This window comes from Chionomys nivalis, chromosome 19 (assembly GCF_950005125.1).
Source record: "Chionomys nivalis chromosome 19, mChiNiv1.1, whole genome shotgun sequence".
In the NCBI taxonomy this organism is placed as follows: domain Eukaryota; kingdom Metazoa; phylum Chordata; class Mammalia; order Rodentia; family Cricetidae; genus Chionomys; species Chionomys nivalis.
In genome coordinates, this window is record NC_080104.1 from 7,634,079 (window position 1) to 7,656,393 (window position 22,315).

Below are 22,315 nucleotides of genomic sequence, written 5' to 3' on the forward strand. Positions count from 1 at the left end.
ACAGATAAAACCCTTTGTTCCTCGAGTTGTCTTTGGCCACGGGGTTTTCATCACAGCAACAGAAACCCCAAGAGAAGCTTAGAGAAGCTCGTGCTCCCCCGGAGTGGCCAGCAGGCTGTGACAGTGGGACCTGGAGCAGTCCCCACCCCGTTCTGACATACCCCCTTTCCTTTCCTAGTTCCCCCAGGACAAGGACAGTGAGACCAGGCTGGGCGTAAGAAGGATCTGGGATAGGCAGATGGGTGAGGAGAGGGTCCTCAGCGAGATAATAATGACGGAAAATTCCTGCCTGCTTTCTTCCGCTCCTGATCAGAGACAAAGGCCTGGCAGCTTGAAACAAAGGCCCAGATTTTTCTCCAGCCAACGCAGTAGGTATGCTTGTCCTGACAGGTTCAAGGTCAGGACACAATTACCTTATGTTGTGGGTCCCCTTCTTTGTGCAAACCGGCCAACCCTACAATAGGGAACGAAGCCCCCCTCAAAAATCCCTGAATATGCCAAAGCTTCAGGGAAGGCAGGATTCTCCTTCCTGTGCATCTTTCTGTGTACCTTGCTGTATGTTTCCCCATCCTGAATGAATGTCTTTCTTCACTGGTCTGTTGCTTCTGTCTGCTGCGTCTGAGATTTCTCCCTGCTGCTGTTACCTTTCACTCAGATTTTTCTTGCCTTTAATTCTTTAACTGGCAGAGAAAAACTGAAACTCCCAGGCACTAACAATAGTGTATGAATGAAGATTAGACACTCGTAGATTTTGCTGTTTGATTTCCTGTTTCTTATACCATTTCCTTTTATATTTAGACCTTGTCTTTTGAAACTCAAAAACTAAGAATTTTTTTGGTGTTATTGTGGTAACTCTCCCTTGTAAAAACTATGTTTTTACAATGTAAAAACTGACAGAGAGAGGGTGTGTTCAGTGTAGCTAAAAACAGTGGGATGAAGTGGGAACGTGATGGAAGGAAATTCATATTAATTAATATATACAGATAATTTCTTATTGTCTGCATACTGTTATGGTTCAGTGTGAAATGTCCCCCACAGACACATGCCTTTTCGTCTCCTCCTGATAGTAACAGAGTTTTTTTTGTGGGGGGTGGAACTTTAGGGGTTGGGTCCATGTGGAAAAAGGTTCATGGGGTGAACCTTGAAATTTATGATCAGCTCCTGATTCACGACTTCTCTCTGCTTTCTCTCAGCTACAGACATGCAGAAGCTCCCTCATCATGACTTCCCCATGCTGATGGACGGTACCTCCTGGACCATTGCTCTACATCCTCCTTCCCTTAAGTAACCACCTTCAGGTACTCCATCCCAGTGATGAGAGGAGCTGGTACAGGCGCCAGTGCTGGTACCCCACACCCTCTTTATATCTGGGGAATATGAGGACGCAATACAGGAATTCATTGTTCAAAACACACTCACACACATATACTGGCCATTGTGTATGTATATTGAATCTCTGGCAATATGACTTATTCACTAATACAAACCAACAACCGTGTCCCACTAACAGAGTAGCCCTGAAGGTAGCCCTGGGTGTGCAGGCTGCTGGCAAGGCCAGGCCGCTGCTCAGGCTATGCAGGGAGACAAGAAGCAGAGAGTGGAGTGTTTCACCTGATTCCTGAGATCCAGTCTCAATGATGCTTTGCTCCAGAAAGCACATTCTGTCTCAGCCACAGGAGGGCCTCTGTCCCCTGAACCTACTGTCTCACAGACTGGGAACTCAGAGATAAACCGAGGAGCAGACTCAGGAGAGAATAGCAGTAATATTTGCCTTCTGCATGGGGGTGAATGGGATGCTTGGCTTCATCCAACACTTCTCCAGTTGGTGATGCCTGAGAACGGCTTTCTCAGTAATACTGGTTTGACTACTTTGGACAGGAGTTGCTTGTCCACGTAGATCAATACATATGCAAAATCACAAACTTCCTGCCTTCACCCAATTCACATTCTCCTACTGCACCGCAAGACATAATCAGAGGCTTGTCACACTGACCAACGTGTGCTCTGTTCCAGTGTGACCAGGAGGAACCAATTTGCCAGAGTTACTCCATTATAGGGAAAAAAGGGCAGGGGCTGCTCAGAAAACACCACCCTGCGGCTTCTACCACACTGTCTACGGCAGGAACCACAGTCACCATGCTTGGAACCGTCTTCCCCTAACCATGGAGGATGGAGCACTTCTGAAGGTCACCGCACTGTGGCTGCAGAGCTACCTCTGGCACTCACTATAATGATGACTGTCTCACGGGTCATAGATGACCTATGTCGCCCATCGGCCTGACTGCCACTCACAGGGTTGGGCATAAGCTCTGGGTTTTCAGGTCTTACGAATGAACAATTGAGGCAGTAGTCCTTCATATCTCATGCTTTTGTCAGGCCTACCTTCTGTCCCAGGTTGTTACTTCTGTCTTCAGAGTCATGGGAAGAGAGTTACTCAAGGATAAGTTAGGATCAGGGTGTGCCTGGCTCAGGTGGAATTATGGTTTGAGGTCCGTGTGGGAAAAGGTGGGCAGGGTAGGGTGCTGTCGTCTTGGGATCAGCATAGCTAGAGGGCATTAAAACCGCTATGGCTGTGGCTGTCACCAGATGAGGGGTGTATCAAGACCAGGGTGAAATCGCTCCAGCTAGGACACACCTTCCCTTGAGCTGAGGCGGGTTTACACAGGCCTCCCCTCCTTTTCCCAGAGGGTATGAGGAGAACCGGCTTCCCCATTATCTCAGGCCTGTGTTTTATCAGCTTCCCACAGGCCGCATCCCAGTTCAGGGAGCATCTGTGACCTGTTGTGCAGTAATAGCTTGGTCGTTCTCGTGTTCAGCTCCCTTCACAAGTACTTAGTGTGAAATCATAGGGGAAGGAAGTGTGAGCAGGAGAAAAACAGCACCATTACACAAGCCCCCAGAAGAGACTGCTGTGAGAGAATTAAAAGCTGCCGCCCTAGGACATTCTAACAGACGACACTGGGAGGTTGCCAAGGTAACCCACCAGGAGACAGCTCCAGTGTCTCTGGGATTGAGGCTGGGGAGATGAGGTCAGTTAGAGGTAAGGCCCAGCTGCCCAGGGTCTGTCCCCTAACCACCCGGCCCACAGCAGTCCAGGCTGTTTTCTGTACGACATAAGTGAACCCAAGGCTGGGCTACTTATCAGGCATTAAAGGGGAAAGCGAATGGGAACACTGTCAATAATTGTAGAATGTCGGCCACACAGCGCTTTCAATGAGCTGGATGCAGAGAACTCAATTCATGTTTATCGAATACTGTGTACCAGGTAGGAAGCAGCATGACAGGTCAAGCATTCCAGGAAAAACAAAACTAAACTAAACTGAAAAATGAAGAACTAGGCAGAGAAAGTTTATTGGAGACATTTAAATACACAGTGTTGGCAATAAGGACAATACTGAGTGGAGGAAAACAGAAAAATGTCAGGATATCTTATTAACCCCAAGGACCCAGTGTTTACAAAACAAAAAACCCAAACCCCAAACCACATACAAATATAAAACTACACACATGCACAAAATGTATAACTGGAAAGAATTTGCTTAAAAATAACCTCTTCTCTCTTTCCCTCCTTTCCAATGCCCTGTGATTCCTTGGGGACCACTGGCTGCTACCTGCAGGTGCTGCTTTCTGTGTGCTCTGAGCACCCAGGGTTCAGCACAGCGTGAGTCCTGACTCTCAGGTCTCAGCAAGATCTTTAGCAGAAAGACCTCCCTTTAACTTCACAAATAAGCTTTCAATACTAGCGGTGCCCTGGACCCTTTGACCCGGCTTGCTATTTTCTCCCAGTGGGGCAGCTGGGAATGGGAAGCAGGGATGGGAAAATGTGGACAGGTGGAGAGGCAAAGGTGGTAAAGAACATAAATCGGGTGAAATGGTGGCGGGAAGTAGAAGACAGATGGCTACAGGAAAGAAAATCCCGGAGTCTCTCACAAGAGTAGTCCCTGCAAACAAGGCAGTACTTCCTCCCCCTGGCGGGAGTTATTAGTACCAGACGGACCTCATTAAAACACACGGCCTAGATCAGCCCTTCACCGCGTAGCTCCACTGCCTAAGGACTCTTCTTTGCCCAACCAGAACAAGGTAATCAATTAGATCTCAGCCCCTTATGGTAATGATGATAATAACGATAATAGCCGAGTTATAGAATGCTTCCAAGCATTTCCCATTCAATAATGCACGGGGAAGTGGTTTGGCAGATGAACAGGCCCAGTCACTAGAGTCACAAAGGAGAAAGGACAGAAGGCAGGAATCCATCCTGACCATTTGTCTCTAGGGTTCCTGCTCTCAAAGCAGTTCTGTTCTCTTTCACTGGCCCCAAAGAGACACTACTTCACATCTTCACTTTGGTTTGTGGAATATTCTCCTTGAGAAACCCATCTTGCTAGGCTAAGATGATCCTATCTCTCCAAGATCTTAAACCTTTGGATTTCTGTATAAGGTGGGGGAGGAGGGGCTGAGGCCAGTGGCACTATTTCTCTCCCCAGCACTATTTGCCAAGAGATAAACCCGGCAGCATGCGCGCTGCTTGGGGACGTTCCCACCTGTGGAATGGGTGGAGAATGTACCTCTTTCTAGCTTTGCTCCCCACCCTGGCCATCAGCATGTTGATGGCGGTCGCCTTTCCAGAATCTTGGTGCTCCCCTAAGCGGGTTCCAGAGCCCGGCACTGGGGAACGGGGATTGGGGGAGGGCCAGGGTGGCTGAGCGCTGGCGGCGGCGCACGGGGGCCGACGGGTCTCTCGCGCGTGATTGCCAGGGGCCGCTAGGCTTCCCCCGAGAAGATACAGCGCAGCATATTTTGCTCATGAGTTCAGAGGAAGAGGAAGTGTAGCGGGCGGGCGGACGCGCGGCGGCGGCGGCGGCAGCGGCGCGGGGTGGGTGGGGTGGGGGCAGCAGGGCTGGAGTCGGAGCGCGCAGGGCGCAAGGCGCAGCGAGCGGGAGCGCGGCGGCCACTGGCTCCTGGAAGGTACCCGCGCGGCCAGCGCCCGAGGGACCTACGACACGCGAGCGGCCGCGCCCCGCGCTCTGCCCCCACCCCCGGGGCCCCGTCGTCCGCGCGCCGCCCTGCTCTGCATGGCACAAACTTTCATCCCGGGACGCTGCACGCTGTCTCTGGGAACCCGCGCCACGGTCGCCGTCACTGGTCCCCAGAGGTAGGTGGGCGTGCGGCGAGGTGGCGAGCAGAGGCCTCGGCCGCTGGTTCCGCGGCTCCTGATCTCGATGAGCAGGGAGACAGCTCCTCATGGCACCTCAGGACTCCAGAGCTGCCAGGCAAACCCCCTGGTCCAGGTCGCATGGGGATGGGGATTGATCGATGGAACACCTGGTTCTGGGCCAACTTTTTTTTTTTAAGATAAAGAGAAAAAACAACACTCGAGTGGGTTGGGAGCCCTAGGGTCTGTCGCCCGCTGGGGGGTCATGGGCTCCGCAGGCGCAGTAACTACTAGAAGGACGCGGACGGAAGCTCAGAGGCTACAGGTGGGTTAGGACCAGCTACTAGTGGTCACCCGGCCTGGCCCGGGGCAGATGGGAGCGGCCACCACCCACGTGCTCCCGGAGAGGTGTGCTCGACCCAGGGCAGCGGTGCGCGACTCTTGAAAGCAGACTGGGCAGGCGTGGAGACTCGGTGGAGATTCCGGGAACCGAGTCTCTGGCACCAGAAACGGCTATCTCCCCGCCTCCCCATCCCCTTTCAAAAGGGATTTTTCTTGCCTCATCCTATTACACTTTGCTAGGCACGGGGCTAGTCCGTATAGGCATGGGCTCTGGGCCGGGAGGAGGTCTGTGTATTGCCAGGCAAGTGATCCAGTTTGGTTCTGGCACCGCTATCTTTGGAGGCCAGAATCGCAAAGGGCAGGGTTAGCCCCGCGCCTGCTCCCTACTGCCTCTTGGCTGCCGGCTCTGGCTCTCAGCTGCCCCCTGTGGGCGGTGGGTGGTGTTAGTGAGTTTGTTTAGGGCTTACAAACAAAAACTATTTGTTTTTATTTTAAAGAGTCTGGCACAGATCTTTATATGTGAGTGGCTGCCAAGCAGCAGCCCCTTCTTGTCCATACAGCCGGTTTCAGATGCCGGGGAAGCGGTTAGAACAGGTGTCTCCCAACCCTTGCCATGGAGTGTCATCTCAGGATAAACCTTTTCCAGGAAGGAAGCCCGGGTGTAATATGAGTGACCTACAAGTCTGTGGGTAGAGCCGCTCAACTCAGTTTACCCCTGGCTGTCAGGATTCCTAATTTTACCTTCGGATATAGTTGAATTCAGAGGAAGTTCAAGTGACAGACATGTCACCAACCACCCTCAAAGCTTAAGCAACCAGCTGTATGGTGTATTTGCTCTAACACCAGTGAATCAGTGTAACCCTAGAGTGAGCTTGCATACTCTTCTGCCGTCTGCAGGGGTTTCATGAAGCCTGAGCAATCCCAACCCCGAGCTGGGAGCCTCCCTGTACCCACATTGTGGGCCAGGACATGGGTTTGTTTTGCCTTTGTCTTTCTGACATCATGGACGAGGGGCAAATGAAGTGGGTTGTGCAGCCAGCTAATGGATTTGGCGCAGGAATTGAAATAGAATAAATTGGGGGTCCAAGTCATTGGATTCTTCCTCTCCCTCTGGAGTAGGAAATTTGGGTTGATTTCAAGTAATTGCTTTGTCTATAGGGAAACAGGCCTGCGTGATGGGGGTTCCTTTAAACCCACTTGTGTTCCTCAGGGCTTTGCTTACATCAGAGCTGAAGCTGTGCGGTCCCATGGCTTGGTGGCCATGGCTGCCTCACCAGTGTTTCCCTATGTAGCCCTGGCTAGTCTGGATCCCTCACTGTGTAGACCAGGCTGGCCTCAAACTTCCAGTGATGCTTCTTCCAAGTGCTGGAATAATGATATGCACCACCACATCTAGCCAGCACCCACTAAAACAGACAAACAAGCAAACAAAAATTACCATTTAGTAAAGATGCAACAGGGACCATATAATACATAGCAAGGCACAGTGGCATACTCCTGTAATCTCAGAATTCAGAAGGTAGAGGAGGCCGGAGAGATATGCCTGTACACTGTTTTGACGTGTGCATGCACCATGTAACAGTCCTTGTAAAGACAGATAATGTACCATCAACCTGGGTTTCTTCGTGGCCACCAGTCAGTTCCAGCCCCTAACTTCTGCTCTGTCTTACTATGCTTTTAGTTTGGCCTGTTTTCTGAACGTCGTATATACAGATTCTGCAGTTCTGAATAGTTTGTTTTTCATTCAGTAATTCATTTATTTACTGATGAGTTATGTCCAGGAGGTGTGTGTATGTGCTATGGTTTATTTGTATAGCCCCCTGTTCCTGGACACATGGGTTATAGCCAAGTTTTGTTAGTTGTTGGTTATTATGGAAAACAGTGCTGTGAATATTTGTGCGTTTGTGCACAAGTTCCCAGGGGCACAGCTCCCATTCTCATGGATGATACCTGTGTCACAGAAGAGGTGTGTATAGTGTATAGAGGAAATTGCTAGGCCTTTTTCTAGTGTGGAGAGTCCATTTTACACTCATAGAAGAAGTACAGATGTACTGAAGATCACATAACAATCCCCTAGATCTAAATCAGGATGATTAGTAAGATTATCGTTCTCTTGGGGCTGGAGGACAGTGTTCTCTTGGGAGCAGCTGGGACACTCCTGGGCATGTTTTCATAGGTAGAGGGGCCTATGAGAAGCAGACCTTGACTCGTCAGTTAACGGGTTTAATCTTTATTGTAGAGTGTGTGTGTGTGTGTGTGTGTGTGTGTGTTCATACCACACATGTGTTTGGAAGGTCAGAAGATAAGTTTGGGGATTTACATTCACTTTCTGCCTAGTTTGAGGCACGAGGTCTCTCTCTCTTGCCTTCAGCTCCCACCTGCCCCAAGAGTCCTTGGATTACAGATGTGCTGTCCAGCTCTGGACTCAGCTCCTCCCACCTGCCCTGTCCAGCTCTGGTGTGTCCTGGGCATTTGAACTCAGCTCCCCACACCTGCCCCAAGAGTCCTGGGATTACAGATGTGCTCTCCAGCTCTGGTGTGTCCTGGGGATCTGAACTCAGGTCCTCGCTCTTGCCCAGCAAACTCTTTACTCACTGAGCCATCTCCCCAGCACTTAAGTCGATTTAGACTAAAATTGTTGCAGCTGCTAAGATGGATGTTGTCTGTCTTCAGAGAGCGTCACAGAGGGGATCTCCATAGAGGAATAGACCTAGATCGTGAAAGGTTAGATGCTGTCTCTCTTCAGAGAGCATCACAGAGGGGATCTCCATAGAGGAATAGACCTAGACCATGAAAGATTGGATGGTTGCTATAAGAAAAACAAAAAATCCCAGGTTCCACAGAACCCCACTGAACTTCTGCCTAGAAACTCCTGGGGGATTCTGGGCCATTTGTTGTGCTGATGTGAATTTGGTGGAGGTGCCCTTTGGGTTTCGCCAGGGTGGGCGTTTTCTTTGGAATACAGGGCAGAGTTGGAGTGGGTAAGGATGGAGCAACTTTGCTGAGATTGTGATTTGCCTTTTTTTGAGAAACATAGTCAGGCTCTCCCAAACTCTTATTACTGAGAAAAGGGGTGTGGCCCCTAAGAGGCTCTTCCACTGTAGTCTCTCTCTGTGGGACCTAAGGCAGGGCCTGACCTGGTGTGATCCAGGAGACAGGAAGTGTGGTTCTCTGGTGGAACACAGGGTGAAATATTTTCATATCCTCAAGGTGTCTCAGGGGACTCGTGCAGTCTCGAGACACTGGAAAGGGTCTTGGGCTCTGTCGTTTACGGAACTTCAGTAAACACTATACAGTAAAAACAACACAGCAAACATCCATGAGAGGACTGAGCAGCCATCTGGGTGGCTGTATCTTCGGAGGTTGACCGTGGGTACGGTTGCGGAGAGATCATGGTCCCAGCTCTCAGCAGATGGTTCACCCCCGTGGGGGGATGGTACTAACTATTCATACCCAGAACAACTTCGCCGACAGAACTTCAGGATAGTAGCATCGTTCTGTTTCATAACAGATTTCCATCACTATTAACCAAATATTAGGTGTTATACTAATTGCTAGGTGCTGCTTGGCACCTTATTTGTGTCACCTAAGTCATCTTCAGGAGATATGAGAGCTGATGCCGTTTGCTTTTCAGACAAGAGGAGGTCAGCATTCCACAAGCCTTGCGCTTACCTGTAGGGGAGACTGTAGCACTCGGGTGTAACGAGTGCAGCATCTTCTGGAGCACAGCACATAACAGATGAAGACACAGCATAACGGAGTGTCACTGGGGCAGCCAGACAAAATGACAGGAAATGGCCCTCTGCAGTCACTTCCTTTAGTGTCCTGTGTACCTTTGTCTCAAAGGCACAGAGTTTTGGCACAGTTGGGCTTGTAGAGCTCTGACTTTGAAGGTTGGTGTGGTGCCACATACCTGTGATCTGAGCATTCACGAGCTGTAGGCAGGAAGAAGGAGATTTCAAGGCTAGCCTGGGCTATCAAGAAGAGCCCCTGACTCAAAAAGTAAAATAAGGGTTAGCAAGATGGCTCAGCAGGCAGAGATGCTTATCTAGGAAGCCCGATGGCCCGAGTTCAGTCCCCGGGGCTCAGGGTGGGAATTGTCCTCTGACCTTCGTGAGCACACCTTGGCACAAGTGCACGTGTGGCTATAACCTGCATACACACACACACACTCACACACACACTTTTGGTTCTTTGGTTTGTTTTTTGGACACAGGGTAACTTTCTCTGTAGACCAGGCTGGCCCCGTACTCTCCTGCGTGCTGGAGTTAAAGGCCTATGCCTACACAGCTGGCTTTTGTTTTGAAAAAGTGAAAGGTACCGGTCCATCAATTGGGGTTGTGATGTCACTGAGTGCCTGGGGTACAGTGGTCACTAGCCGTGTGTAGCTGTCAGCATGTGGATTTAAATGAGCCGAAGTGGGCTAAAACCAGACTGTGCTTCTACGGGAGTGCTAGCCACAGTTTAGACGTCTAGAGCCGTGTGCATTGGAGCCGTGTCTGCCATTGCTGCTAGCTCTGTGGGACAGTTGCTTTGTGCTGTGCACATTGCCTTACCCTTTGCTTGAGAACTGACTCCAGGGGTGGCAACGGCTCAGGCACTTTCCTCCTCACAGACAGATGCACTTTGGCAGGCACTCCTTTTATGTTTACCCTTCGGAGGATTGGAGGATTGGGGTGGGGGGAGTGTGATAGCTTTCCTCCCGGTGTGTGTGTGTGTGTGCGTGTGCGTGTGTGTGTGTGTGTGTGTGTGTGTGTGTGAGATAGCGTTCCTCCCAGTCACAGTTTTTGACATAGATTCGAGTTTCTCTTTTCTCCTGAGCCCCCAAAGGGGCTTTTCATTATCATCATTGCATATTTTACCAAGATATATTTTCATGAAAAATCAGTATTACAGGCAGTTCAGTGTCCCTGCTTGAGTCCTCTTAATTCCTTGCTCTCAAAATAAGAATCTAGTCCAGCTTTTAAATATGCATTTGTGGGAATGACGCCCTACCTGGGCTGAATTCAGAAAGGAGAAGTGTTCTCAATGGGCCAGAATCGGAGAGCTAGACACTCAGCTCATGTTCTCTAGGGATGGCCGTTTGTCAGGGCTGAGGCAGGGGTGTTATCTGCGAGGGAGGAGCAGGGATGATGGAGAGGGTCAGGAACTCTAGCTGTCCCCATTATTCAGTGGCTCTTCCCTTTATGTGGGGATCAAAGAAGAAGGGAAGGTGGTCCCCACTGTTCGTGGCCAGATTCAGACAAACTGTGCCTGTCACTGTGGGACTCTGAGAGGCTCATCTGCTTCATAATCCTAGATCAAAGGCTTCCACACTTTTCAGTTAGGCGCTGACGACTTTCCCTGGCTTCTCCACAGGAAATGCTCCATTTTGTTGCCCTATATCTCCTCAGAGTGGGAGCTTTGCCGAGGGTGATCGACTTCAGTTGTTGTGTTTGTATTTGGAAAGGACCTACTTCCCACTTCTCCTGTGCTGAGGAACTCGAACCCCTTTGTAGGCCTGCTCTCCCGTGTTTGGATTGAGGGTGCTGTGATCGCTGCTGTCCATGATGAAGTTAGGTGGGAAGAGATTTGGGTGGTCACAGAACTGTTAATGGAATGTGTCAATTCTATGTATTTTCAAATTTCAGAAATATAAAGTACAGGTCCACTTGTTTAAATCCTTTCTCAATTTAGAAAGGGTTTGTGTTGCCTGGCAGTTGTGGCGAATGCCTTTAATCCTAGCACTTGGGAAGGCGGGGGCAGGCGGATTTCTGAGTTCGAGGCCAACCTGGTCTACAGAGCGAGTTCCAGGACAGCCAGGGCTACACAGAGAAACCCTGTTTTGGAAAAGAAAAGGGGGTGGGTTATGTGTGTGCTTGTATCTTCTGACTCCTTATAAGTACCCTCTCAGTGTGATGTAGCAACCCATGCCACGTTGCTATATAGGACTCTCTATAACGGATAACAAGCTGTGGTGCTGGATGGTTGACACTTCTCTGTCTACCGCATGGTGTTGGGGATGGGATTCAGGGCCTTGGGTATGAGAGGCAGGTGCTCTACCACTAAGCCAAGCCCTAGTGCCTCTGGGTAACATTTCTGATCCTCATTCTGCATGCCTGGGGCATCTTAACCTGTGTTCAGCACTGACCGTCTTTATGTAGCTGTCTCTGGACAAGAAGCCGTCACACTTGTCTCTGTCACAGCTTTAAAAACTGACCCAGGGCTTCCTTGAAGTAACACAAGGAAGGTTTGAAGTAGGTTTGAAGTAGGTTCTCTGACTCCTGTGCCTGCACATCCAAACCCTGGACTGCACTTTAAGAAGCTGAACTTGGGCGGCAAAGATGGTTCAGTGGGTAGAAACACCTGTCAACAAGCCTGCTGACCTGAGTTAGACCCCAGGACTAAAGCATTTGCCTTAACTGTTTAAGTATTAATAAAAACTCAGGACTCAGAAATTGAGGTAAAAGTCTGATAAGTCCAAAGAACAGTGGAGGAAAGAATGGCTGACCCTATGAGCCACATTTTCAGGTTGAAAAGCCTGCATCCTCCAAGCCCTTCCTTCTTCCTGTCTTCCACTGAGTTGGCCAGAAAACTCTATGGTCCATTCCAGCCAACTGACCATGAATTCCGCCCTCCCATCCAAGGTCCGACTTCATTGGTGCTCTCAGAGTGATAACACAAATCTGCAACACAGGACCCACATGGCGGAAAGAGAGAACTGACTCCTGCAATTAACGCTTTGCTCTCCGCATGCTTACTGTAGCATATGCCACCTTTCAGTAAATGAAATAGAACAACCACAACAATAATATAGCAATAATGACGATGATGATGATGATGATGATATAAAAAGCAAAAAGAACTTGAAGGCCACAGGGCCATATTTCAAAGGTCCCCTTTTTGGCCTTTGGTAGCTCTGCTATTAACTGCTCCTTTGGGGTTGGCCTTGAATGGATGATGAATTGCCAACTGCTTGTTCGGAGGCCACTGTCAGAGAGGAGTGGGTGCCACCAAAGCTCCAGGCTGGTACACCAACTGGGTACTTTGCACATCCCACGGAAGTGGTTAACTCTCCTCCGACCTCTTGGGGCTGGATGCTCCAGCCTTCTTCAGACCACTGGCTCGGACTATCCATAGATCCGCGTTCCTGCCTTTAGAACAGACCCAGAATTCAACCTTTGCTCCACCACTTCGGAGCCATCTGGTCTCTCTGTTCCTGACATCACAGTCAGGGATTTACATCTTCTTAGCTTCAGTCCCTAGGGTGGGAGGCCTTCCAGTTTAGACCATGCCTGGCCACCCACAGGCACTGTCCTGGCCCAAACTTCAACTTGTTTACAGTGTGACCGCCATGCCTGGGCCACCGCTCCTTATCCTGAGGACTGCTCTGCCACCTCCTTTGTGATGTTGCTTGAATGTTACTTCTGGGTGACACCTTCCCTGGCAGTGCCACCTTTTCCCTTGGTAATTACTCTCCCCTCTGTGTTCTTTCTCCACTCGACGTGCTTTGAAGATGAAATCTCGTTATTTTTCTTTATATATCTGTTGTCTATTTTTGTGCTCTGAAAGATACAGTCCATGAAAGAAAGTGTTGTTTGAATGTTTCCTGGGGAGTTGGCAGCATCTGCTCACTGCAGATGTGGCACCAATGACAGACCAGAGTATCACTCCACCCAAGGCTTTGTGTACTAATTATTCGGTTGCGCTTACTTACAGAGCATGGGTAAGGGGTTTCTTACAAGGGTGCGTGGCCTCTAAAGATCCATACCACCAGAGAGTCTCACCGCAGCATGGATGACACCTTCTCCGTGGCTGCCAATATGGAGTCTCTGTTTCAGTAAACTGACACGTGATCTGTTGGGGCAGAAGTGTGGGAGGCGTGGCTGACTCTTGGGAGGCTCTAACAACCATTCTCCCTCCTCTGAGAGTCACCAGCGCCCTGAAGGTCATTTGTAAGCAGTCGCAGCTGCTCTGTGGAGGACAGCGTTCTCAGAATTTGACTCTGGTTTTATTTTGGTGTGGCCAGCCCTGAGGAAGAAGCTTGTTGGCAGTGAAGCTCAGTCTATTAGGTAAAGGAACAGTACAGAGGCAGACCTGCTGGCCTTACAGTAAGAATGATGGTTTATTTCCTGTCCCTCTGGCCAGAGTGTGGTGCCTGTTTTTGCTCCAACATCAGTCTTGCTGCAGGGGATTTCCAAACGTGATTGTTGTTGAGATTGGCAGACTTCTGAGTACAGCAGTTTGCCCTTCATAGTATTCCTGGGGGTGTACTTCAGTCATCAGCTGAAGAATTTAGAGAAAATACCAAGGGCTCCCAGCAGGAAGGAATTCTGTAATTGCATAGTCTTTGCCTTGAGACTGCAACATTGGTGTGCCTGGTGACGTAGGCCTGTAATCTCAGGTCCCATGTGACTGCACAGGCCACACAGATTGTCATGGCCCCATGGGTAGTGCAGCCCTCAGACACCAACATGGCCCCAGGTGGCAGCACAGACCCCTGACATTGGCATGGCCTTCAATGCTATCAGGAGCTACGGACATCAACTCAGATCATGGCTGTGGTAGGGCCATGGACTCAGACATGTCCCTCAGTAGCAGCCCTGGCCCAGATGACACCATGGCCCCAGATGGCAGGCCAGGCCACTCAGATTGGCCTGGCTCTGGTGTCTACATGCCCCTCGGGCACCCTGTTGACATTTCTTTATTGGGGATGTCACCATTAGAGCTTCACTTGAGATTCCAACCACTCCCTCCTCTGTCTCCCTCCCTATTCCCAGCTGTGTGTAATTTTTCCCTGACTGCATGTGGCCTCTGGGTATGTTAAAATATATGGAGTGTGAAATGTTAGCTGGGCGGGCATGCCGTCCCCAGAGCTCCGGGAGAGGTATCGTTAATGCTGGAGTGATTCTCCAGAACTGCGGCAGTTTGGGGGTCAGCCATGTGATTCTCCAGAACTGCAGCAGTTTGGGGGTCACCCATGTGATTCTCCAGAACTGCGGCAGTTTGGGGGTCACCCATGTTTCCTTAAGTAGGCCCAGTGAGCTCATTGTTTCACCAAGCTAGACATGGGTGGAGCGGTGACTTGGGTCTGTTGTTAGTGTTGTGTCTCACAAGGACGGAGAGGTTCATGTTGCTCTCGGAGGAAAGCTCAGTGAGAGCCTGTCTCACGCCTGGGAATGTTTGCTGGGTGACTTGTGTTGGGGTGGAGGACTACAACACTAGCTCTTGGAGCTCTGGCCTCCTTATCCTGGGATGTTTGGACTTGTCGGCTCCCAGAAGCCAATGAGCCAACTCCTTAAAATGAATCTCCCTCCCCCTCTCTTGCTCTCTGTCTCTGTCCCTGTCTCTCTCTCTCTCTCTCTTTCTCTCTCTCTCTCACACACTGTCTCTCTGTCTCTGTCTCTGTCTCTGTCTCTCTCTCACACACACACACACACACACACACACACACACACGCACCTCCACACCCCATAGCCTACTGATGTCCTCCCTAAGAAAGCTGGCTGTATCTGAAGGTCTCGGTGGGCTTCAACTGGTGTTTCAGTGGACAGAGGATCTGCAGTGGGAGGACTGTGGGTGTGTATATCAGCAAGCCATGGCCTCTTGTCACTTAACTTGAGGTCATAGTTTACAGTGAGAAACAATGCTGGAGAGGGGAGGCAGCCAGGCCCCCAGGCTGGGTCTGATCACTCCCTAACTCTCTCTTTGGTACTGGAGCGCAGTCTGCAGAGGCTGGGGGTGGACGTCAGAAGGCTGAAGAAGGCCAGTTCCCAAAAAGTTTTGACTGTTCATAGAACGCAAGTGGCTTGGCTAGTGAGTTGATGAGTTGAAGCATCTCTCAGTTCTGGCCCCAAGACCAGATGTGATTGAGTGTACTGTAAGACAGGTGGGCCCTGCGGGTTGATCCTGGATGCTTCCAGGGAAATGGGGCCACCACAGGTGCCAAGGAAGGGCAGGCCTACTAGGCAAGCGGTTTGTTCCCTTTGGAGTGTATTCTACAGTGGTAGGAATACTCCGGGTCACAGAACGTCTCTGGAACTGGAGACAGCTGTCTGGGGAGTTACATAAGGAGGGGAGACTTTACCAAGCAGGTTCATTTATGGCAAGAAGGGGAATGGCTGCTAAGAAGGGAGGTGGTGGCATGCGTGTATATTTTTTAATCACATGCAACAATACCATATATTGGGATTCCAGAGTTTATACCCCAGAAACACTGAAATCCCTCACAGATAGGGGAACAAAGGATAGTTTACATTTTTAAGGGAACCCAGCAATATCGGTAAGATACCCTTCATGGCTTGAGACAGTTCGCTTGACATCACATTCACCTTGAACTCCGGGGTGGCTGCTAAGGAAATCACTGCTATGACTTTGATGTTTGGGAAGCTGGGAGGCATCTTGCTTTCAGGAAGAGTCAGTGAGTGATTGGCATTACTTAGGAAGGGACAGATTGTTTTCTCCCTATACAGATGTACTAACTTCCCAAAGGGTCTAGTTATGAGGCTAGACACATTAAGTTGTTGAGTTTCTAGAAGTTAGCAAATGGTACCGCTAGGAACGCCTGTAGCCTGGAGCTGCCGTTCAAACCATAGAGAAACACTCAGGGCTGCTCCCCCAGCCTGCACTGAGAAGGGCAGGTCTCTGCTGTCTGCTGCTGTGGATTTCACAGGAAGGGGGAAAGCAAAGGCAGGGGTCATAGGAAGAGAGAGGACAAGGGCTGAGAGGATGTGCCCCAAATGTCGCCTTTCTGCAAAAGATTAAATGTGAGGATTAAATAAGGCGAAAGGTCTGCCCTTGTGGAAGCCAGGTCGGGGCACAGGGGTGTCGCCTTGCTTTCCATATGTTCCAAGTGGAGCCTTAGACTAGCGTAAGGAGACGGAAACAGGAGGCGGGCCCAGAATAGCAGTTCCTGGATGGGTGTGAGTGAGCTTGGGGGGATGAGGATGGCAGAAGAGCCCCAGAGGGTGTCTGGCGCAGAAAGAGGTTCTAGACTGGAATGCATGCTAAAACCACAGCTGACCCTTGGAGTCCAGCGGGCACTGCAGAAGTAGCAGCACGTGCATCGTGAGGCTGGGCTGTGGGCACCACTGGGGTCCTCTTCACTCTGAGTGCAGCCAGTGGTCATGCGATAGAGACACACCCTCAGCCTATAGCATGTCCTCATGGCAGAGAACAGAGAGACCTTTCCCCATAGGCGGCATCAGCATCCCTCATGTAGAGACATAGTCTCTCTCGGTACCTATACTGACTGGTTTTGTGTCAGCTTGATATAAGCTAGAGCCATCAGAGAGAAAGAAGCCTCAGTTGAGGAAATGCTTCCATGAGAGCCAGCTGTAGGGCATTTTCTCAAATAGTGATTGATGTGGAGGACCCAGCCCATGGTGGGAGGTGCCATCCCTGGGCATGTGGTCCTGGGTTCTATAAGAAGGCAAGCCACGACAGCTCCTGCCTCCAGGTTCTTACCCTGTTTGAGTTCCTGCCCCAACTTCCTTCAATGAAGAACAGCAATGCTGAAGTGTAAGCCAAATGAACCCTTCCTCCCTGACTTGTTTTTTTGGTCATGGTGTTTGATCACAACAATGGAAACCATAACTCAGACAGTCCACAGTCACCTTCTGCCTAGCCAACTTCTCTTTGGTTGTTCCACCCCCAGACCCCAGGCACCAGCATTTAACAGCTTCCTCTTGATTCCAAAGGACAACCAAGGTTGAAAGCTTTGTTTCAGCTGGAGCTTCACAAATGTCACTGTAGCTCTGGTCACAGGCCTTGGGTGAGGCTTACAGTGATGCATTTCTTGAGAGCTCCCCGGGGTGCTGAGCTGTTCTTGCTTTCTTTTGTAAGAGCTGCTGTGGCTGTGGTGTCTGCTCACAGCATCAGAACACTGACTAAGACAGTTGCCACGATGTCTGCTCACAGCAACAGAACACTGACTAAGACAGTCACCATGGGTGTCTACTCACAGCATCAGAACACTGACTAAGACAGTCACCATGGGTGTCTGCTCACAGCATCAGAACACTGACTAAGACAGTCGCCACTCTTTAGTTTCTGCGTTTCCCTTGCTTTCTGATTCTCCAATGCATGAGTGTGTTTCACTGTACCGAACCCCCTGCAAGGTCATCACGTGGTTCTGAGAAGTGGGACCGTGGGCGTTCTCGTGCCTTGTGACATACTTTTGTTGGTACAGGTCTAGAGAGGATTGGATGACCAGACAGGTGTGCCTGCAGGCTCCCCACACCTCGCCATTTCTCCAGACTAGGTCCCTCTTGGGATAAGCAGGAGAATTCCGTGTGCTCTGCTTTTATTTTTACAATTTGAAGATGTAAAAATATTGGTGACCTGATTTGGTAGCATTTATTCATATTCATATTAGGGAAATTTTATGCAAAAGCTAACATATTCTCAATTACAAGTCAGATAATTAAAAATGAAATTGGGGACTGGAGAGATGGTTCAGAAGTTAAAAGTGCTCACTACTCTTGCAAAGGACCCAGGTTTGGTTCTCAGCACCCACATGGCAGGTCACAGCTGCTTGTGATCCTAGTTCCCAAGGGCCTCACATGGTGCACAGACATACATGTAGGCAAATGCTTACAGACATAAAATTCAAAATAAATATTTAAAGTGAACAGAAAGCTTAAATCAAATCTCGAGCATCTCTGTACCCTCCCCAGCGCTTGGCACGAATGACGATCCCTGATGTTCAGACAGAAGCATTTCAGATTTCAGAATCTTAGACCGGGAGATATTTGTATAGACTCTCCCATTTGAGCTCCCTCATCTGAAACTGCAAGGTCCTAAATGCTCCAGAATCCAAACTTTTTCAGTATCATCTCTCAAAAGGTTTCAAGCTTTGAATGTTCAGTCTGGAGATGGCTAACCTGTTAAGTGGCTGGTCTAGCCTCCACTGTCTCCCCATGCCCCTTCTGCCATTCCCCTGATGAGCGGGAGACTTGAGTTCCCCATATGTTCCTTCATCAGCTGTATGTATCCATCCTGTCCCATGCTCATTGAGGGTGTCCCAGGATGGCTGCTGTGTTTTCCTGGTCTTTTCCTTACTCACCTGAGCTAGTCCTAGATGGGGTTTGGATGAATTCCTTCTGCGGAGCACGGTGGTATGAGAACCCACTCCCATCAGCTGGAGATGAGAGTGATGTTCCCTCCCAGCTCTGCTTTGGTGAGGACGGCGGCGCAGAGTGCAGTCCGAGTGTCGAAGCTGGTTGGCCTGCAAGTGTACAGGTGCTCTTCAGGTAGCTCAGCCATTCCCTGGATCCCTCGACACCCTGACTGTGCTCTGAAGAACAGACAGATTTAACCTGAAATCTGTGTCGCTCTCTCCCAACTTCTTTTGCACTTAGATCTCCCCTTGCCTGTCCCTCCCCACGCTTCTCTGCAGGACTCTGCCAGTTGGGACATTGGCCCCTTGGCTTGTCTTTTCCCTGATGATACAGCACCACCATGCCCAGCTGTGAAGGCTGTCACAGGGGTTAGGTAAAGGGCTTAGGTCTAGCCTCTACTCTGCTCTCCAAGCCTCAGCTGGGGCAGGGCTGCATTTCTCGGAGGTCAAGGCCTGTCCATCTCACAAAGGCACTATGGGAAGTGGTGACTCTCGCCTTCTGACCTGGTAGGCCAAGATGTCAGACTCCACAGCCTCATCCCTTTACTCTTGCAGGGTCTCTGCCGTTTCTGCATGCCCAAATCTGTGTGGCAGAGCTCATTTCAGCTTCCCCAGGCTCCCACCAGCCTTGCACTGTGATTCCAGAGCTTGCCCTTTCCCATGGACAGCACTGAAGGACACTGTACCTCTGGACTCTTTGGATTCCTGGTCCCAGCACTCGGGAACCTCCTCCCTCCTTCCCCGCACGCACCCCGCACATAGCAGGAACTTGCATTGTGCAGTTCTCCAGTGGTCTTTGCACACAACGTAGTTTCCAAGTTATCAGTTCACACAGACCGCATATCCGCATATAAATCATGTGTGCTCTGGTTCTTGGACACTAATGTTCCCTTATTAAGGCATAAGTCCGGCTTCCGGCTTCCATCAATTCTCTCTGACGTCTTTCTTAATTACTGCAGAGTAGAGGCTGTCATGGCTGTGCCGCTCTTGCTTCCAGTCTTCCACGCATCCTCCCATCCCATGCCCTTACTGCTTTTCCGAAGTTCGGTTTGTTTTTCTGGAATTTACCAAATTGCTTTAGGAAGCTAGGAACACTGAATGGATTGGTGAAGGAAATCCTTGTCTTTGGAGGAAGCGGTTCCTGTGTGTGTGTGTGTGTGTGTGTGTGTGTGTGTGTGTGTGTGTGTGTGTGTGTGAGAGAGAGAGAGAGAGAGAGAGAGAGACTCTCAGCCAGTTCAGTTTGTATTTTAGGCAAACATTTTCTGTAGTAGGACAGTATCCGGAGAGGAAGAGCAGTTAGTGCCCAGGGTGTAGAAGGAACCTAACCTTCCCATAAAATGTCACCGTGTGAATGTCATTCTGTCCAAATAAACAGAAAACCGTCACTGACTTCAGCCAGAGAACAAGGGAATCCCATCTCTGCTTACCGCTTCCCCATCTCTCTCTCCACTTCCTTTGTGAGCCGAGGCCACTGCTTTTCCAGCACGTGCGGATGCGGCTGATGTCTCGCTGGCCGATGTCTCGCTGGCCCCATTATGCACTGCCACTTTTCATTTTAATCTGAGATGGCTGGAGGTGGGGGAGCCTACGGCTATTTCCTGCCGTTTGGTCTGAAAAAGAAGAGAAGGGGGGCTATTAGACAAGACCCTTAAAAATACCAGCGTCTACTTTTTGAGATGTTTGAATATCAATTCCTGTCTAAATAATTACTGTTGAGGGGAGAAGGGATGCCAGAGTTTAGAGACTGTAACAACAACTTATTATCCCCCCTTAGTAACTGAGTGGAAGGTGACGTGCGTCTTGCATTTCTGCAGATGGGCTGACAGCGTAATGCACGCTGTTGCTTTTTAGGCCCTGTTTTTTTAATCATGTGTACAGATGGCAGTGGAGGAAGCTACTCAGAGGTATTATTTCCCCAAAGAGAGGAGACAAGATACAAAGCAGGGCCATTTTTGGGGTCACTCAGATCTCTAAGGATGGCTGGTAATGGCTTCCTCATAGGAAGAGAGGTGGCCTGGTCCCCTGTATCCGGAGCTGTATTAAATCACATGTGTGATTTCCTGGGCACCGAGGTCTTTGATGTAGTCCTCCAGAAAATTGGGGGTCTTTTATGCTATTGTGTTTCAAAATTATCGCTAAAAACATCTCCATCTCCCTGCTTGTTTCACATTTGGTCAGCTGTCGCAATGGGCTGCAGTTTGAACAAGGTGGAGACGCATGAAGAGAAGCGGCCTGGGAACATTTACTCAACTCTGAGGAGACCTCAGGTGGAGACGAAGGTAGATGTGACCTACGAATACCGCTTCCTAGAGTTCACCACGCTGACTGCCGGTGAGTCCAGGGCCCAGGAGGGTGGCTGGCTGGGACACAGTGTAGGATAAGGCCTAGCCCATGGCTTAAAGGAGGACAGTCAAGAGATCTGGGTTTCTGTATCCGTCTTTGCCAGAGAGTGGCTGGTAAAGCAACAACACCTAGTAAGGTGGTCTCGGTCATTTTAGCATTCAGGAGACCGAGACTGAAGGATCTGGACCACATGGCCAGACATGACCAGTGGGTCAGTCGTCAATTGCAAAGCAAAACTATAAGTTTCCCCTACGTTAATATGTCTGTCCTGCTTCCTCCACGTTCGCGTGACCAGTGTTTCCTTCTAGTCAGTCTGGGCTAAGCTTTGCCCAGTCTGACAGGATGAGGTCGGGTCACCTCCCACAACCAGTGCTCTAGGTCGGAGAGGACAGGATATGGCCCTGGGATGGCGGGTAAAGGATGCTCAAGTTACCATGGTAGAGTACGTCCTGAGCTACTCGTGCAGTCGGGCCAAGGCTGGGAGTCCAGGAGGTTATCCTGGTAGATGGAGGAAAGCCTTTGGTTCCACTCATGAATTGAACGCTATGTAAAATGGAAAAGACTTGCTCTTCCTTTGGAGTTCAGAAAATTAAGAGCATGGACCAACACTTTTCCTGAGTGTATCTTTAGATATTGCGCCCTTGGGTGCCTGAGGAAGACTTTAAGCATCTGTGCGTGTGAAGGAGACAGGGACGAGCCCTCTCCAGGAAGGCTGGTCCAAGGGCTGCTTTAGAGTGGTAAAGCCCCAGGCTCATGGGCTACAGCATCAGTCCCAGTTCATAAAATGGACTTTACTGGGTGGTGTGTTCCTGTCACAGGGCTGGACGGTGTGTCCCTGTTACATGGCGGTGTGTCCTGTCACAGGGCTGGGTGGTGTGTCCCTGTCACAGGGCTGGGCGGTGTGTCCCTGTCACAGGGCTGGGCAGTGTGTCCCTGTCACAGGGCTGGACAGTGTGTCTCTGTCACAGGACTGGACGGTGTGTTCCTGTCACAGGCTGGACAGTGTGTTCCTGTCACAGGACTGGACGGTGTGTCCCTGTCACAGGCTGGACAGTGTGTTCCTGTCACAGGACTGGGCGGTATATTCCTGTCACAGGGCTGGACGGTGTGTCCCTGTCACAGGGCTGGGCGGTGTGTCTCTGTCACAGGACTGGACGGTGTGTTCCTGTCGCAGGACTGGGCGGTGTATTCCTGTCACAGGGCTGGACGGTGTGTCCCTGTCACAGGGCTGGGCCGTGTGTCCTCTCACAGGGCAGTGTGTTTCTGTCATGGGGCTGGACTGTGTGTTCCTGTCACAGGGCTGGGTGGTGTGTTCCTGTCACGGGGCTGGACGATGTGTCCCTGTCACAGGGCTGGGCGGTGTGTTTCTGTCACAGTGT

At 50.3% G+C, this 22,315-nt stretch overlaps 1 protein-coding gene across 2 annotated transcripts in view; it reads left to right on the forward strand.

Annotated features, from left to right (window-relative positions):
* The first annotated feature begins 4,019 nt into the window (after nt 1–4,019).
* Nucleotides 4,020–22,315, forward strand: part of Rftn1 (raftlin, lipid raft linker 1) — a 196,310-nt gene continuing 178,014 nt past the window's right edge. The window contains exons 1-2 of one of the 2 annotated variants that reach the window (XM_057752062.1): nt 4,020–4,080; nt 20,772–20,924. In XM_057752062.1, coding sequence (XP_057608045.1) covers nt 20,780–20,924 — 145 coding nt within the window. In that variant the 5' untranslated portion in view covers nt 4,020–4,080; nt 20,772–20,779. Of the gene's footprint in view, nt 4,081–4,825; nt 5,153–20,771; nt 20,925–22,315 lie in introns of those variants that run through there. The other variant, XM_057752061.1, reaches the window with a different exon arrangement.